Genomic DNA, 17,214 nt, shown 5'->3' on the forward strand with positions numbered 1-17,214 from the left:
GGAAAGGGGTTAGAAACAATGGGTAACTGCAGTGTTTGATCTAAATACCTCTTGTAGAATCCGACACAGAAGTAATAAGTGTCAAACAAGGTGAAAGGACTGGGTGATTTCCCCTTGTTTAGGGGACTTCTCTGTCCAATTGAGGACTAGCAGCTCAGACTAGGGGCACTGCCCACCCCAGACTTCCAGCCAACTTTGAAATGTTTGTACATCAAGATGCATCTTTACCCCCCCTTTAAGAATTCCAAAATGATTTGCCTAGTATCAAAACTAAAAAGAAAATATTTAGTATGTCACATTGTCCAGGCCTCTTGGAAGTTAAACATCTGGTGGTTCTCTCTTCTGATGGGAAAGTTAGAGTTGCTGGCATGATTGATCAAGCGTCAAAGCATTCTGGAGGGAAGCCTTTGTAAGGGAATACCATTTTTCTTGGCAGGCCTAGTTTTTAGGTCTCGGCTAGCGTAGGCTGCGCTTGCGCAGTCTCGCTGGCGAGATTTTCCGTCTCTTAGTATGGAGCTTAAACTTGCCCCTCTTCTCCATTGGCTGGCCTCCTAAACGGTGGCCAGCCATTGGATAATTTTTTAATTGTGCAAAGTAACTCCATCGCAGCCACATCCTGTGCATGAGGCTTGCACCCAGTGACGGCCTTTCCTCTGCTTCCCCTTTCTAATCACTGAGACACCCCTTCGTTTCTTGCCACGTTTTTTGTTGTCGTCGCCGAAGCGACCCGAGACCCGGACTCTGGTGCTTGCGGAACACTGTCGGGGATCGAGTCTCTGACCAGGCCGCGAATCGACCGAACCAAGGAGATCTCGCTGAAGGTTTGTGGCTTTGAAAGGGGGGTTTTATTTAGGGGGCGCTGGTGTCGCTCGGTGTGTGTGGGGCGCGCTTGGGCTGCGTGCCAATCCTTTGTGCCCGGCTCAGAGTTGGCGGTGCCACCCTGGTGGCTCATGCCTGCTCCTGTGTGGTTCTGAGGACTTTGCCTGTGTCCGTGGCAGTCTCCCCCGGCTTGCTTTCATTGTGTGTTTCTAGCGCCAATTGCCGCATTATGGTAACTTCATAACTCCTCATCACAGTTAAACTGATGCATTACAGAGGTGCGTGTAAGCTGATCAGAGACAGGGTCCTGACAGGCTAGTCTGACAGGATAGCTCCTCGAGTCACGTAGCTGTGTTGTGTTGGGGGCCTCCCAAATAGCAGGTGGTTCTCGCCAAGTCACATGTGGTCCTCGTGGCCGCGATTGTGATCAACTTTTGAGACCCCGCAGCATATTCAGGGCGGCGCGGTGGGTTCATGCGCCTACCGCACGGGGCTGTGTGCACCCTGCTGCTGCATCGTGACAGGACCGACCCAGACTTTTTCCGTACCAGGGTTGATCAAAAGAGTCATGTGGGCAGCGCACCGGTCGCTGAACAGCTGCAGCACAGTTGGGGTGTGCACGGTGCATTTCCTTAATGAATAATATTCATGTGTTGAGTCCGCACGGGGAGCTAGCCTGCCTGTAGTTTCGACAGCGGGGCTTGGGTTTTCCCGAGTGTACTGGGGGCGCCAGATCCGCAGTGCGAGTCGTGTTCATGAACACACAGGCTTCTGTGTTCAGGCACTCCAGGGGGGAGGGGGCTGCAATTATGACATTGTCCGTGTTTGGCAGCAGCAACAGACTTTGATGTTCACCCCACTGCCCTATAACTTCGACACCAACGGGAAACACTACAGTTGTGTAGCTACTGTCGATAGCTCTAAAATTGCAAAAACGTGACAAACTTGGATACAGCTAACGTGTAGCGCTTGTGCCGAACTGGAACGTAAACGTGGTTGCGATGTTTGGCTAGTTTCGGCACACGGTGTGACATTTTACGTGGGTACGTAAACGCATTAAATTTCCCTACGTAGTTTTGCAGCGTGAATCTTTCTGGATTCACTATGCTGTGCATATTCCCCAATCTGGTGGTTGGGTCCGGATTCGTAGTCTTTTTTTTTTTTTTTTTTGTCTTGTCGTAGCCCAGGTGGGCGTCGACGTCCCACCATTTGGTGTACCTTCGGTGACGTCGGGGTGCTTCTGGCGGAAGCTACCACCCTTGGGCGCCATCTTCAGATTCTTTTTTCCGCCGTTGGGTCTGGATCGTCGCGTGAAGCTCCAGAAGTTTTTGAGGAGGAAAGGAGAAAATATAGCAAATCTTCAACAGAAAAGACCTGAGAAGATGGGAGAAAAGGAACTTTAGAGAAGAGACGACGAAGAAAGGAGAGAACTTCGAAATCTTTGACGTCCTTGGGAGGAATGCGCACACAGGGGGCCCCCTGAGCGCAGGGATGTACAAGATGCCCTTTAAATTCTGCAAGAACTGCCACCACAAGTTCGCACAGAAAGACCAGCACCCAGTCTGCAACCTCTGCCTGCCTATCTACCACGAGAGCAGAGACTGCAACGCCTGCTCCGTCTTCAAGCCGAAGACACTCCGAGTTCGAGAAAGACAGAGGACGGCTCACCACACGATGCAGGGCAAGGGCCAAGCCCCGACGCTTTATGAACTTGGCCTCTCCACAGACGACGAGGGCAACATCGCCGAAGGCCCAGATGACTTCACGGTCGCTGAGACCGATAAGAAAACGCCTGATAAGGTAGGAGAGTCTACGACCCCGAAAACTCCCACAGGGCCTCGAAAACCAGAGGCAGACTCTCGAAAGTCTGAGCCCAGAGCCTCGAAAGGAGCACCGGCGCCGAACAAATCGACGACCGAAGCTGCATCCTCCGAAAAAGAGCCCAGCGGATCCTCCGAGAAGGACTCCAGGAGGCCGAAGACCAGCGAAAAGCAAAGGTCATAGAAGCAAGCCCCCGAAAAAGGGCCTTCGACTTAGACGTCGAATAAAAGGAGCCGAAGAAAGCTTCGACGTCGACGGCGCCGCCGAAAAGGGCGGCCGAAACGCTCGACGACGAACAGGCGCAGAGATAAAGAGAAAGAGGCTCGAGGCCGAAATGGAGAACATCCTTCAGAGAAGGAAGGACTTCGATGAAAAAATGAGAAGTTACAAAATCCCCTCGAAGCCAGCAATGACCGTCGCTGTGGTACAGGAGCTCGAGGAGTTCGACGTCGAAGAGCTGCCGAAAACTCCGGAATCTTCGGAGCACGAAGAGGAGGAAGACCTCTACTACACAGAAGGGGATTACGGGGAGCAGCAGTCAAGCTACGGCTCAGGTTCCTCGACGGCCCAAGACCAGGAATGGCAGGACATCGAGGCCGAAAACCCAGAGGAGGCGGTGAAAACATACCCCTCGAGGCCTTCACCACCGGATGACATTGGGGCATACAACGAGGTGGTCAGAAAGGCGAAAGCAGCTTATGGAGTTAAGATGGAGGAGGAGAAGCCAGAAGCAGACTGCCTGCTCGAGACATTGCTCCCCATACAGACAAGAAGCCAGTTCCTGCCCATGCTCAAGAGTATCACAGACCAGGGGAAGGAAGCCTTCAAGGACCCGGCTACGTGCAGATCAGTAACGCCGAGGACGGAGAAGAAATACAATTTCTCCTCCCAAGACCCAGCTCACATCAAGGGATCCGTCACAGCAGATTCTATAATCGCTGCAATGGCCAGGAAAAGGGCAAACGTCCCAACAACGTCTGGACCTCCACCTGACAAAGAAAGCAGGAGGATGGATCTAACTGGCAGGAAAATTGAGAGGAACGCCACAGCGCACTGGCGGATGGCGAACTCCAACGCCCTCCTGAATAGGCATCAATACCAGCACTGGGATGAGATGGGACAGTTGCTCAAGCACCTCCCGGAACAATACCGTGAGAGGGCATCACACCTTGTGGAAGAGGGGAAGAGCATCGCCAATTCGTGCCTGAAGACAGCCTTGGATGGGGCAGAAACATCCAGCAGACTGATGGCTATAGGCATCACTGAGAGAAGGCAAGCCTGGCTCAGGATCTCAGGCTTCAAGGCTGAGGTCCAGAACAACATCCTGAACACACCCTTCAACGGGGAATCACTGTTCGGAGCCCCAGTTGATGAGAAGCTCACCCAATTGAAAAAGGACAACGAGACGGCAAGGTCCATGGGGGCCCTGCAGTTCAGGGGGATGAGAAGAGGGACTCCTACACGGAGGCCGAACGGCAGAGGTGGAAGTCAGCGAGGAGATTCTCACCAGAGTTTCCACCAGGGGCAACAGAGTGACAACCAAGGCCACCAGAGGCAAAGCTGGAACTACCAAAGCAGGGGCCAGTCCTTTCGGTCAAGAGGAAATGGACGGGGCCAGAGAAGGAGAGGCGGTGAACAACCACCCTCTAAGTGACTTCACACGGGAGAAGGTGCTCCACCACCCAAACCCTCCGGGGGAGGAGCACGGAAAAAGAGAGAGGAGAGGCCTACACGGACAAAACACAAAGGAACATGTAACGCCGGTAGGAGGAAGATTGAGATTTTTTCTCCAGGAGTGGAGAAAAATAACAGACCAGTGGATACTCAATATCATGCAGTTCGGATACTGCATAGAGTTGGAAAAAAGGCCACCAAACAGAAAACCAAAGAAAAGACAGCACTCGGGAAGAGAGCTGCAACTACTGCAAGAGGAAGCCAAAGAACTCCTCCTCAAAGCGGCCATCGAACGAGTTCCTTTCAAAGAACGGAACAAGGGAGTGTACTCAAACTACTTCCTAGTCCCAAAAGTGGACGAAAGTGTAAGACCCATCCTGGACCTACGGTTCCTAAACAAATACGTCAAAACTCAGAAATTCAAAATGACGTCCCTACAAGAGGTCATCCCACAGATAAAGGCCGGGGACTTCTTGTCCATCATAGACCTCAAAGATGCGTACCTGCACATCCCCATGAACAGGCAGCACAAGCACATGCTAAGGTTCTCAGTAAACGAGGATCACTACCAATTCACGACCCTCTCTTTCGGCCTAAAGTACGCACCAAGGGTGTTCACCAAATGCCTCGCGGCAGTGGCCGCACACCTAAGAGAGGGGATACACGTGTACCCCTACCTCGACGACTGGCTGGTAAAGGCAAGCTCTTACAGGACATGCAAAGAGCATGCAGAACAGGTGACGAGAACACTAGCAAGCCTGGGTTTCTCCATACACTGGGGCAAATGCTCAATGGAACCAGAGCAAGTGAAGATCTTCCTGGGAGCCCAGATCGACACCGTCCAATGCAGAGTCTTACCGAGCGAAAAGAGAACGCTCAGCCTACTGAGGGAGAAACGTCACTACCAGAAGGGGCGAGCTCTGACAGTGAGGACTGTGAGCAAGATCTTGGGGATGATGGCATCGTGCATACACTTGGTCCCCAATGTACACCTACAAATGAGACCACTCCAAGAGTGGCTACAACAGCAATGGTCACAAGCTACAGGAAGTTGGGAGGATCTAGTGGTTGTAACGCACAGGGTGCAGGAGGAGATAAGGTGGTGGACCAGGGAGAGAATAACAGAAGGGAAACCTCTAACACCATCGGACCCAACAGTGACCATCACCACAGACGCATCCCAGAAGGGGTGGGGTGCACACATGAACAGGCTCAGAGTGAGGGGTCTGTGGAGCCCTACAGATGCAGTCAGGCACATCAACTACCTGGCACTGAAAACTGTGTTGCTAGCCCTCAAGGCTTTTCAGAAACACCTGTACAACCAGAAGGTGCTAATACAAACAGACAACACCACAACGATGTTTTACATAAACAAATAGGGGGGAACTCAGTCGTTCCCTCTGTCAAACTTGGCACAGGAGATCTGGAAATGGGCTATACCACTAAAAATAGACCTGCTAGCAATACACCTGCCAGGGAAGGACAATGTAGAAGCAGATTGGCTCAGCAGGCAGACTTCAACGTCCCACGAGTGGGAACTCAATACTCAGGAAACAGAGAGACTAATCAGGAAATGGGGCACGCCAACAATAGACCTATTTGCAACACACCGGAATGCAAAATGCCAGTACTTTGCATCCAGGCAACCAGAGGCACTGTCCAAGGGGAATGCCCTATGGATAAGCTGGTCGAAAACATTTGCCTACGCTTTTCCCCCGATACCACTGATCCCGAGGGTTCTCAACAAATGCATGAAGAGCAACATGACGCTCATCCTTGTGGCACCGCAATGGGCCAGACAGACCTGGTTTTCTCAGATAATGGAGATTGCGCAGGGGCCACCACACAAGTTCTCAAAAAGAAGAGACCTACTCTCCATGGAAAACGGAGAAATCCTACACCCAGAGCCAGAGAGCCTCAACCTCTCAGCCTGGCTCCTGAGGACTTAGAATTTGCACACCTAAAACTACCAGAGAGCACCCTGTGGGTGCTACGAGAGGCAAGAAGGCCCAGCACACGCAAGTGCTATGGGGAAAAATGGAAAAGATTCACTCAATGGTGTTGCAAGAAACAGCTCCAAAGGAAACTGACCAAGGAATCCACGGTGCTACGGTACCTCACGCACCTAATTAAGGCTAAGCTAAGCTCCTCCTCGCTGAGGGTGCACCTGGCAGCGATTGTGGCATACACAAGAGGAGAAACAGGGAGAAGCTTCTTCACATCCCAAGTCGTAAAAAGATTCCTGGAAGGAGCTAAAAGAATAGCGCCGCCAAAAAGAATGCCGCCACCGGCATGGAACTTAAATGTGGTACTGACGGAGCTCATGAAAGCACCTTTCGAACCCATCCACAAAGCATCACTGCAAATGTTAACAATGAAAACGGCCTTTCTGGTAGCAATCCCCTCGCTACGGAGGGTGAGCGAACTGCAGGCACTCACACTGCAAGAACCCCACATCCAAATACACAGTGACAGGGTCGTGATGAGAACAGACCTACACTTCATGCCAAAGGTGGTGTCAAGGTTCCACATGAATCAGAGTATTCAGATCCCTAGCTTCTTCCAAAACCCCACTACAAGCGCAGAGAGGTCACTCCACACCCTAGACGCTAGAAGGGCTGTGATGCACTACATTGAGAGAACGAAGGAACACAGGAAAACAAAACAGTTCTTCGTATCCTTCGCAAACAGTTACATGGGCAAACCAGTGACTAAAAACACCATAGCGCGATGGATCGCACAGACAATATAATTCTGCCACAAACAAGCTGGCCAGGAGCTAACTAGAGGGGCACGGGCCCACTCCACCAGGAAGAAAGGAGCAACAATTGCCTTCCTGGCCAACACACCAATCCAGGACATATGCCTGGCGGCAACATGGGCTTCAGTGCACACTTTAAGCACTATTGCGTGGATGTACAGATGAACAAAGAAGCACAAGTAGGACCAAAAGTGCTTCAACATATATTCAACAACCAACGCTCATCTTCCACCCAACCGCCACAAAAGTGAGGAAAACCGCTACAAAATCTATGCACAGCATAGTGAATCCAGAAAGATTCACGCTGCAAAACGAATAGTTTCTTACCTGTCGGTGTAGTTTTGCAGCTTGAAGATCTTTCTGGATTCACTAGCGAACCCACCCGCCTCCGCCAGAAAGATGAGGCTGGAGAAGAAGGTGGAAACACATAGAAAGAAATCAAGTTGAAACTTAGAAGATACGTGAAAAGAATTACGTTGAAAAAACGATTAAAAACATAGCCATGGATTCACTACAAAGACAGAAAAGAAAAAGAGACAGAAAAAAGAATCCGAAGATGGCGCCCAAGGGTGGTAGCTTCCGCCGGAAGCACGCCGACGTCACCAAAGGTACACCAAATGGTGGGACGTCAACGCCCACCTGGGCTACGACAAAAAATAAAAAGACTACGAATCCGGACCCAACCACCAGATTGCGGAATATGCACAGCATAGTGAATCCAGAAAGATCTTCAAGCTGCAAAACTACACCGACAGGTAAACTATTCGTTATTACTCAACCTACCGTTTGTCTATCATGTAGCGTTACTTGCTAGAGCTTTAAGTGGGATGAAAAAACTTGGGGTCTCTTAAAGGGGCGTAGTCAATGTAATTACGGGCATGGCTTACAACGCACTAGCTAAAAATCGGTGTTTAGCCCGACTTGTATTTTGCTGTTTCTCTCATTGCATACAGACACAATACAAGTATCCTCATATCTACAAGTCAGGACTATTGGCTTTGTCAATGGTGGTCCCAGGCGGAGGGCTCCACGCCCTCCGCCTGGGACGACTCCTGGTGGCCCCCCGCCCTGGGCACCGCACCCAAGCCGACGGACCACGCGCGCAACCTGGGCTTCATCCTGGACTCCTCCCTCTCCATGACCAGACAAGTCAACGCCGTCTCCTCGTCATGCTTCAACATCCTGCGCATGCTACGGAAGATCTTCCGGTGGATCCCCACCGAGACGAGGAAGACGGTCACCCAGGCCCTCGTCACCAGCCGACTGGACTACGGCAACGCCCTCTACGCCGGAACCACCGCCAAGCTCCAGAAAAGACTCCAGCGGATCCAGAACGCCTCAGCAAGACTCATCCTCGACATCCCCCGACACAGCCACATCTCCGGACACTTGAGAGACCTGCACTGGCTCCCGGTCAACAAGAGAATCACCTTCCGCCTCCTCACCCACGCGCACAAAGCCCTACACGACCAAGGCCCGAGCTACCTCAACAACCGGATCAACTTCTACACTCCCACGCGCCTCCTCAGATCAACCAGCCACGCCCTCGCCGCCGTCCCCCGCATCCGAAGAGCGACAACAGGAGGAAGGTCCTTCTCCTACCTGGCTGCCAAGACCTGGAACTCACTCCCGTCCGACCTGCGCATGACCCAAGACCACCTCTCCTTCAGGAAGAAGCTCAAGACCTGGCTGTTCGAGCAGTAACGGCACCCCCCCCCCTCCCAGCGCCTTGAGACCCTACGGGTGAGTAGTGCGCTCTATAAATGTCTTGATTGATTGATTGATTGGTTTATTGAATAAGATAAATAAGCAGCAACTATGCTTGTATATAATATTGAAGAAGCTGCCACATAAAGCCTGGTGACGCCACGAAGAGATCCCAAAAGAGAAAATTACCCTTTTAAAAAGGATTCCCCCCCTCAGCTGTCATGACGTCAGGCCCTAACTTATCCACTAGTGAGAAGTGATCATGCGCTCATGGATGTGGCTGCTGTCACTGCAGTCCGAGAAAAAACACCGCCAGGGCCCGATCGAGGCCTGTGTGTGTGTGTGTGTGACTGTGTGTGTGTGTGGCTCTGTGTGTGTGTGACTATCTACTACTCACTCTATACTACTCTCCACTAATCAACACTACTCACTAACTACTATTGCCTACAACTTACTCTTACACTACTCTATACAAGTATGCTCCCTATTAATCAACTAGTCACTCTCTCCTAGCACTTAATAAATGCTAATACTCTCTACTACTCTAATGCTTAACAATTGCAATTGTAAATGAAAATAACATCTATTTATCAGTTTAAAAAAAAACAATAAATGAAAAAAATAACATTTGCAATACCAATAGCTCTAACTTTAACAAAGACGAGACCATTGCATTGTAGATGCTTGTTTTAGGGGAGTTTGATATTTTTTTTGTGTGGCATGTTGCACACATCCTAGGGCATTTCAGGGTTTTAGGTATGGAGTGTCGACTCTGATTCCAGATGATTTAGCCCTAGTGTCTCAAGTGCTTCTTCTATGGCTTTAACCGCATGTTGCTTCCCTTGATTGCACATGCAGAAGCCCAATTCCCCCCCCCCCCCCCCCAGGTTGCGTCGGCCAACTCTTTGCTTATGCCTTGTGCGTAACTTGTATTGTGAGGGATTTTCTCCATCGTCAAATTTGGACATTATAGAAGCGTGTTGCTGTGCTAAAGAAGCTGATGGTATGTCCCAGTACAGTTATTAAAATGTATTTTTTTTCATTTTTCAGTAGAAATATTGAGAACTGGCAGTCCTTTCTTTGAGGGAGCTGTTAATCCTGTGATGTTTTATGTTGGCTAACCATGACTCCTGGCCAGGACTGGTCTCTATCTCTCTGTATGCAGTCTGACCGCTTATTGCATCGCCAGCTAGTAGGTCCTCGACCTGGGCCTTTCTGATCTGTCCTGAGGAGCTCTTTGATTAAACCCATGGGGTCCTAAACTCTCCTCTTTGCCAGCAAGCCCCCCCCCCCGAGCAGTGACCTGACATCTAGATAGAAGGGTGGTCAGTCAGTCTGGTTCAACTTGTCAGGCTCTGGTTTGCATCTCGTCTTTTTGGCAAGATGTTATCCTCCATCTTGAAAAGTCCAATATTGTGGGAGGACTTGATATTCAAAATTTTCCTGTGAAACATACTGAGAACTGCTCAGACACAATGCCACTTTGCTTTGTATCCAGCCTAAATCTGTCAGTCAGTTGCCCTTGGTTACGTGGTGATTGACTTAATCCAAAAACTCCACTTCAATTTGTCTGGGTTTTGGAGGAGAGCGTCAAGGATCTTGTAAACATTTTTAAAAAAAAGTATATATTTATATGAAGTAGCCCACTGATTGCTGGAAAATGCAATAAGGCAACAATACCAATTACATTTTTTTGTTGAGGCTACAACAATGTTCAAGTCACTGATTATGTGGAGATCATGAAGAGGAAGAGACCGCGTGGGGGCTAGTTCATTTCCCCTTTTTTAAATATGATCAAAAAGTACTGGCTCACACTGTTTATTTTGTGGGAAACCAATCAGATAGTTATGAAAACCCTCGCCCATCAACCTAGTTGGTAACATACTTAATCATCGGGTCCCACCCAAGGTGCAGAGTGCACCTCTGTTGTGCTGCGACGCCTGAATGACAGCGGATCAGGTTTTTTTTGTGTAGGTGCAGTGAATGTGATGTTAAAACTGTCTGGTGTCCCTTTCAATAATGTCAGGTAATTTTAATTGTGGGCCCTATGATAGGGTTAAAAATAGAAAAGGGCGGATATGTGTAGAGTTTACTATTATGACTCCAATATCCTGGGAATAGGTCTACATGTTTCTGCCAGCCTCTAGAGTATGTTGGCTTTCTTCAGGACCTGTAGAGTGATGGGTGCGAAAGAACAGTGTGGTTGTCATGGGGAATCTACCTGGGAAAATATTTGAAAGTGTCGCACTTGCTAAGGTGCGAATAAGGAGGGAAATGGTGTCCTCCTGGTTCTGCTGTTAAGCTATGGTGAATTTGCCATGTACAGCATGAATTCCGCAAGCGGGCAGGACCTGTAGTCACACGTTCGTCCAGGTTCTTTGTCCTCTTCTACTACCTGTTGCAGCATGGAGTTGGGATTCTGTCGATCACTGATTAGTCTGCACAGATGTATAAAACTGCTAGTGAACCTCAAGATAGTAGTGAATATGTAGTGAAATATCAAGTGAATAACCTGCACGTGAACTGCTGTTGACCACGCTGAGGCAGTATTAAGCAATTCGAGGACGCCGGAACAGTAATGTTTTCCTGCTGTCTGAGCAGGCAATTCTGTGATACAGAAGATTGTGATAAATCGTAGTGCCCTAGCTGGTTACAGCCTGTCGTGCATCTGATAGAGCAAATTATTAGCTCTTAAGCTTACATTTAGAATTCCATTCTAGGATGGTGGCATCTCTCCACTACGCCATCTTGTTTTTCTCCTGGGTACTTAGACTAAGAACATCTTTTCTCCTCCAACCCAGAATAACATTCTCAAGGTGGTCTGACACAGATTTTTAATACCTGTGGTTATTTTACTGAAAACATTTATTGAATAAGCAATGTATTGTTTTGCTTGCGCAAACACTATTGTACATTTTTTTTCTTTTACATAACTGTCCCCACCCTCTTTTTTTTTTTTTTTTTACATTTTTTTTTTTACCTGCTACAGTATCAAACGTATGGATTTAATGGCTTTGTGACAAATAAAAAAACAAGCATTGGCATAGCCAATCGGTCTCGCCTCCAGGACCTTTTAAGTTTTAGCCATGCAGCACATTATCCTGTTAATAATCCGGACAACACAATTTTACACCCTATGATGTTTAAGGACTCGATCCCTGTGTGTCATGGACAGAAACATGCTTTGTAATGTACCGTGGTAACACTGGGCCTCAGAAGTCAGTGCGGAATATCAGTCTATGCAGTTCGACCAGTGGAGATGTCTGTTAAAAAAACATATCTTACACTCATGTGGTAAAATGCAGGCGTGTGCAAATGGTGGCAGCACATCATACTGTAAGTAGACCAGCCGGTACATGTGAGGGTTTGGGCGAGTGGAGGACACGTCCTCAGGAAGAGGGGAACAAAGTTTTAGAAGCAGGACAGGCGACGGGAGGGGGCTAGGGGCTCGTGGGGGGCAGGTGTATAGGGAAAAGGGATGAGAGGAGATCAGAGGAAGGAAGAAGATGAAACCAGGATGAGAGGACGGGCGCGGATCCGGCAGAGGAGAGCAATAATGTTCATTAGAGAGGAGAGCATTGGGGAGTATCTGAAGGAGGAAAGTGTGCGCGAGGAGGAGGGGAAGACCGAATATTTGGAGAGGTGGAAGGGGGGGAGAGAGGATCAGAGGAAGGGTGGGGCGTGGGAGAAGGAATCAGGAGAGCTCCAGTGAGTCTGTGAGAGAGGATAGAGGATCAGGTAGAGGGGATATGAGGGTATGGTGGGATAGCGAATTATCAGGGTTCAGGGGACAAAGGGCAGGTGTTGAGGAGGGCATAAAAGGCTATGAGGAGGAGGAGGGAAGTGAAGGGGGACCGCACAGGAAGGAAAGAGAATCATGAGGAGGGACAGAGCGGATCAGAGGCTAGGTGGAAGAGGAGAGGGAAGGGGTCGGGAAGACAAGTGTTCAGGAAGGAAAGAGGCCAGGGAATCGCGGCCAGGCAGAGAGCGGGTTGGTCGAGAGGGGGCGAGTGAGGATTAGTGAAGGGGAGCCAGGGAACGAGAGGGGGAGGGCAGGACTGAGAGCCAGTGAGTATTATTTCCGAGGATGGAGCGAGATGACAAGAGGATTGGAGGGGGCCAAGGATGAGGCGGCCAGCGGGGGACATGAGAGGAGACACGTAAGGGTGACGCGTGAGCCCAGGCAGTGAAAGGAAACTGAAACAAAGGCCGGGACAGTGAGTGCCATCACCATATTAAGGCTGATATCCCATCTATGCTTTCCCAGTAATCTCCCCGTGTTCCTCCACATGGCGCCAGGACTTTATCAACATAGTTTTCAAAGAGCAAGCCATTCCTGTGCAGCGCAGTCGGAGGATAAAACGTATTTTTCCATATGGGGCTCTTGGGTTCGAACTGACGTTATCGCTGGGCCACAGATGTAAGATGAAAGGCGGAGAGAGCCCTTGGTGGACATGTGCTGTGAGTCTCCAGCGCACGAGCAAAGGCACAAGCACAGTGCATTGTGGGATAAGTGTTACTCTAGCGAGGTAAACCGGCCCGGGAGTGGTGTGCGTGCGCTTGTGCCCGCCGCTGCACGTGAAAAACGGATGGCACACTGCGCGCCGCTGCTCGTAACCGTAGGCGGGTACATTTCCTGGGAAAGGTGGGACATGCACCCGCCTTTGCCCAATTGCGTGCCTAATAGAAAAAAAGCGGCAAAAAAACCCCCACGCACGAGTGTGTGAAAAGTCCAGAGTGATTCCAAGAGGTCGTTTTCCTAGAGCATCTCATGCGCGCTGCGCTAGCCTCGACCTAATAACAGAGGGGTACTCTTAGCGTTTTTTTTTTTTCTTTGATTCAGATGTTTATGGGAAAAATGAAGAGCGAGATGCTACTCTTTTGTATAATCTAGGTTGGGGAGAAAATACATAATTTTCATACTTGCTTTGGATGAAATTTAGGTAATGTAATGTAAGCACACATTTATATAGCGCTACTATCGCTCCAGGGAGCATCTTGGCGCTTCACACCCAACCCTGCTGAGATGAGTTGGTAGACAGAAGGCAGTATCACGCAGTACAAGCACTACACCAATGCTCTGCAAGCTACATCAGAAAGCGAGAAGATCCATGTCTTCAGAGATTTCCTAAAGTCATTCTCCTTGACTATACAGCGGAGCTGAGCTGGCAGTTTGTTCCAAGCTCTTGATCCCAACACAAAAAGAGATTTCCCTCCTTTGGTGGCTAGTCTAAATCTGGGTACAACTAGAAGGTTTTGATTGGCAGACCTCAAGCAGCGTGTTGGCATATAGCGTTGAAAGCCCCTCAGAAGATATCTAGGGCCTTGAAGCTGAAGGGCTCTAAAGGCAATAACAAGAATCTTAAATAATACACGCTTGTGAATGGGCAGCCAATGTAAGGCCTTAAGCGCCGCCGAAGCAGATGATCTTCTCGGCCAGCGGAGTACCAGGCGGGCTGCAGCATGTTGGACCATCTGCAGCCGATGCAGCACCACTTTATTGGTGCCTGCATAAAGACTGATGCAGTAGTCCAATCTGGATGTTATAAGGGCCACTGCAACAGTCTTTCTTGCTGCCAGAGGAAGAAGATCAAAAAACTTCCTCAATGATTTGATGATCTGAAAACACGAGCCTGCTACAGCCACTGCCTGCTGTTTGAATGAGAGTTGGTCATCAAATTTGACCCCAAGATTTCGCGCAGAAACGATGGTGTTAGGAGGAGCTTCTGCGCCTTCAGGCCACCATTGTGAGGGGGAGAACGAGTTTTGAGATCCAAACGATATTATCTCTCTTTCCCGAGTTACACCTGAGGTGATTGTTAGTCATCCACTCAAATGTGGCCCGGAGACAGTTCATCAAATTTTCTTCCGCCCCAGGCAACTCCCTATCCAGCACTAAAATCAGCTGGGTATCGTCAGCGTACGATATGACTTCAATCTGGTAGGACGCAACCAGCTCAATCAAGGGGACCATATAAAGATTAAAAAGAACAGGACTCAGACTAGCGCCCTGAGGGACCCCTGAGCTGGCGGTCTTTTCCTCAGATTTATAGTCACCTAGTACTATTACCTGACGACGCAGAGAGAGGTAATTAGTAAGCCATGCCAGCACCATTCCACCTATACCTGCGTTCTTCAAACGGCAGAAGGTTTCTCTTCTCTCCCCAACACCCCCCCCCCAAATATGAATTACCAGCATGTAAGCTGTGTGAAATCTTAAACTAGAGTCCATAAGAATGTAGCATACACAAGTTGTGTACTGAATGTTCTTGAATGACTTGCAATTTTCTAAGTCTTCTTTCCCTTGTTCTTGTCCAGCAAATGTGACCTATCATTTGGGTGAAAATAGTCATGCGTCTTTGGTGGCTCAGTAAGACTCAAAAACTCACCACCTTGACTTTTGCCCATAATGTGAAAATAACATGTTTCGTTAGTATTTTTTTTTTAACGAGATTGTCTTTTGCTGTAAACACAAGCCAGTAAATTTCTTCTAGATATCTTTAGGGTCCTTTTTAGCTGTTGCTTAAGCAGCTTTTATTGTCTGTGTATTTTTTTAAAACGTTTAAGATAAAAATGCTCATTTACATCTGTGACAGAAATTCAGCTAGCATTTTGCACAGGGTGTCGATTTTAATCCTCAATTTTATTCGTTTTTTTTCCTACGCCATGTATTAGAGCTCGGATCTTTGTCTCAGTTGAATGACAAAATCAGAATATTCATGAATTTGTCCTATGTCTCATCTTTGATTTTGATATTTGACTAGCTTGTGCAATGGACAGAATGAGCTTGGAGTTCTGTTAAATGTTTGAATTCTAATAAAATATTCATGATGGAAACGGGGTTACTTGTAATGCCTCGCACTTCTTGATATATTCCCTGTAGCACACATTTTTCTGATCGGTGTTTATTCTTTTTACTAGAGCAAATGGATAACTTTTCAGACTAACATACCATTGATAAACATCCATGTGTTCTGCATTCTTCAAAAATGAGTAGACCTAGGTAGATAAGTACCGCTTGTATCCTCATCTTCTGGTGTGGCCTCTTTAAAATCGATGTTAACGGAATTATTTAAAGGCTTGCATTCGGTGGCAGTTTTAACAATTTTTTTCTTACTTCTTTTAGTGTAATTACATCTAACGTTTGTAGAATTATATCATGCTTTCTTGGTGTACTACTTCTGCTGTTGAATGTACAATTTTCTCTACTTAAATGCACATTTTCCTTATTTTTTCTACAGTTATAATTATGAACCCTGTTTATAGCCCTGGGTCTTCAGGAGTTCCTTATGCCAATGCCAAAGGACTTGGCTATCCTGGTGAGAAATTTCAGATGATACTTTATTTTATCTTTGTGCAAATGTGGCTTGCATGGCTTAGGAAAAGAAGTTTAGGAAAAGAAGTTTAGGAAAAGAACACAGGCCCTGGGATCCTAAGAGGCAGGGACCCAGGGCACACTTTGAAATTGCATCAGGTATCTGATCTGGGGAGAAGATGTAGCCTACCTGCTAGGGCAGTGGATCTCAAATCTGGGGGAACAGGGTTCGAATCTCGGCAATGACACTCAACATCCTAGGCTTCTGGTGTGTCCTTGTGTAATGCAACTGATGCTCATGTAAAGTGCTCTGACTCCGGGACAAGTTCACGCTATATAGATCTACGGAAAAAAAATAATTTGGCAAAAAAAAGTTAGGGGCATCACTTGTAGACCCAGATATTAGCCCCTCTGCTGTATTGCCTACCCAAATAGCTCCAGCGCAATTAACAGTGGGGCTAGGGGGCAACTCTGCCGAGATCCCCGTTCCAAAGCGCACACCTCAGATCACCGAATCCTTGCCAGCGGTTGGAAGTACAACAGTTTGGTCCATTTAACAAATGGTTCCCAATCCCCAGGAGAACAGCAGAGAGTGGGAAAATGATCAAGTCTCCCTTTCAGCAGTAAAGCATCCAAGAGCAAGGCTGCCAGGAGGCGCAATGATAATGTCCACACTGTTACCTGAAGCCCACAACGTCCAGAGGTGCTCCCAGGTGTGAATACCCCCAGAGGAAGCAGCAACACCCCCCAAATAATGGAGAGAAAACACAGGGGAGGGGGGGGGGTAGAGACGGTCCTCAAGCGCTGGCCCAGCACTCAGCTAGGCCCCAAGGCCACGCTGCCCGCTCACCTGGACTTCCAGTGGTACTTTGGGTCAGGGAACGGGCCACCTCAACCCTCCACCTCACTCCGCATCAGGTGTTGCAAGGGAGGTGTGGTGTAGTTTCTACTGATCCCTAGCATCTGCGCCTTGATTAGACACCATTAACAAAGGGCTTGGTGTCAAGACTGATTCTGGACACCCTGCAGGATATGTTTGCCTATAGACAAGCTGGCTCGCAGAGCCACTGTGAACGCCCCCCGCCCATAACTACCAGGAAGCGAATGGTTTCTGGCA

The 17,214-nt window shown here is 48.6% G+C and overlaps 1 protein-coding gene across 4 annotated transcripts in view; it reads left to right on the forward strand.

The window, feature by feature from the left end:
• The window catches only part of FAM168B (family with sequence similarity 168 member B), a 198,212-nt gene that overhangs the window by 17,831 nt on the left and 163,167 nt on the right, over positions 1-17,214 (forward strand). For all 4 annotated transcript variants that reach the window (XM_078666086.1, XM_078666084.1, XM_078666087.1 and 1 more), the window contains exon 2: positions 16,024-16,101. In XM_078666086.1, coding sequence (XP_078522212.1) covers positions 16,032-16,101 — 70 coding nt within the window. In that variant the 5' untranslated portion in view covers positions 16,024-16,031. The remainder of the gene's footprint in view (positions 1-16,023; positions 16,102-17,214) is intronic.

Source organism: Lissotriton helveticus, chromosome 11, assembly GCF_964261635.1.
Source record: "Lissotriton helveticus chromosome 11, aLisHel1.1, whole genome shotgun sequence".
Classification (NCBI taxonomy): Eukaryota; Metazoa; Chordata; class Amphibia; order Caudata; family Salamandridae; genus Lissotriton; species Lissotriton helveticus.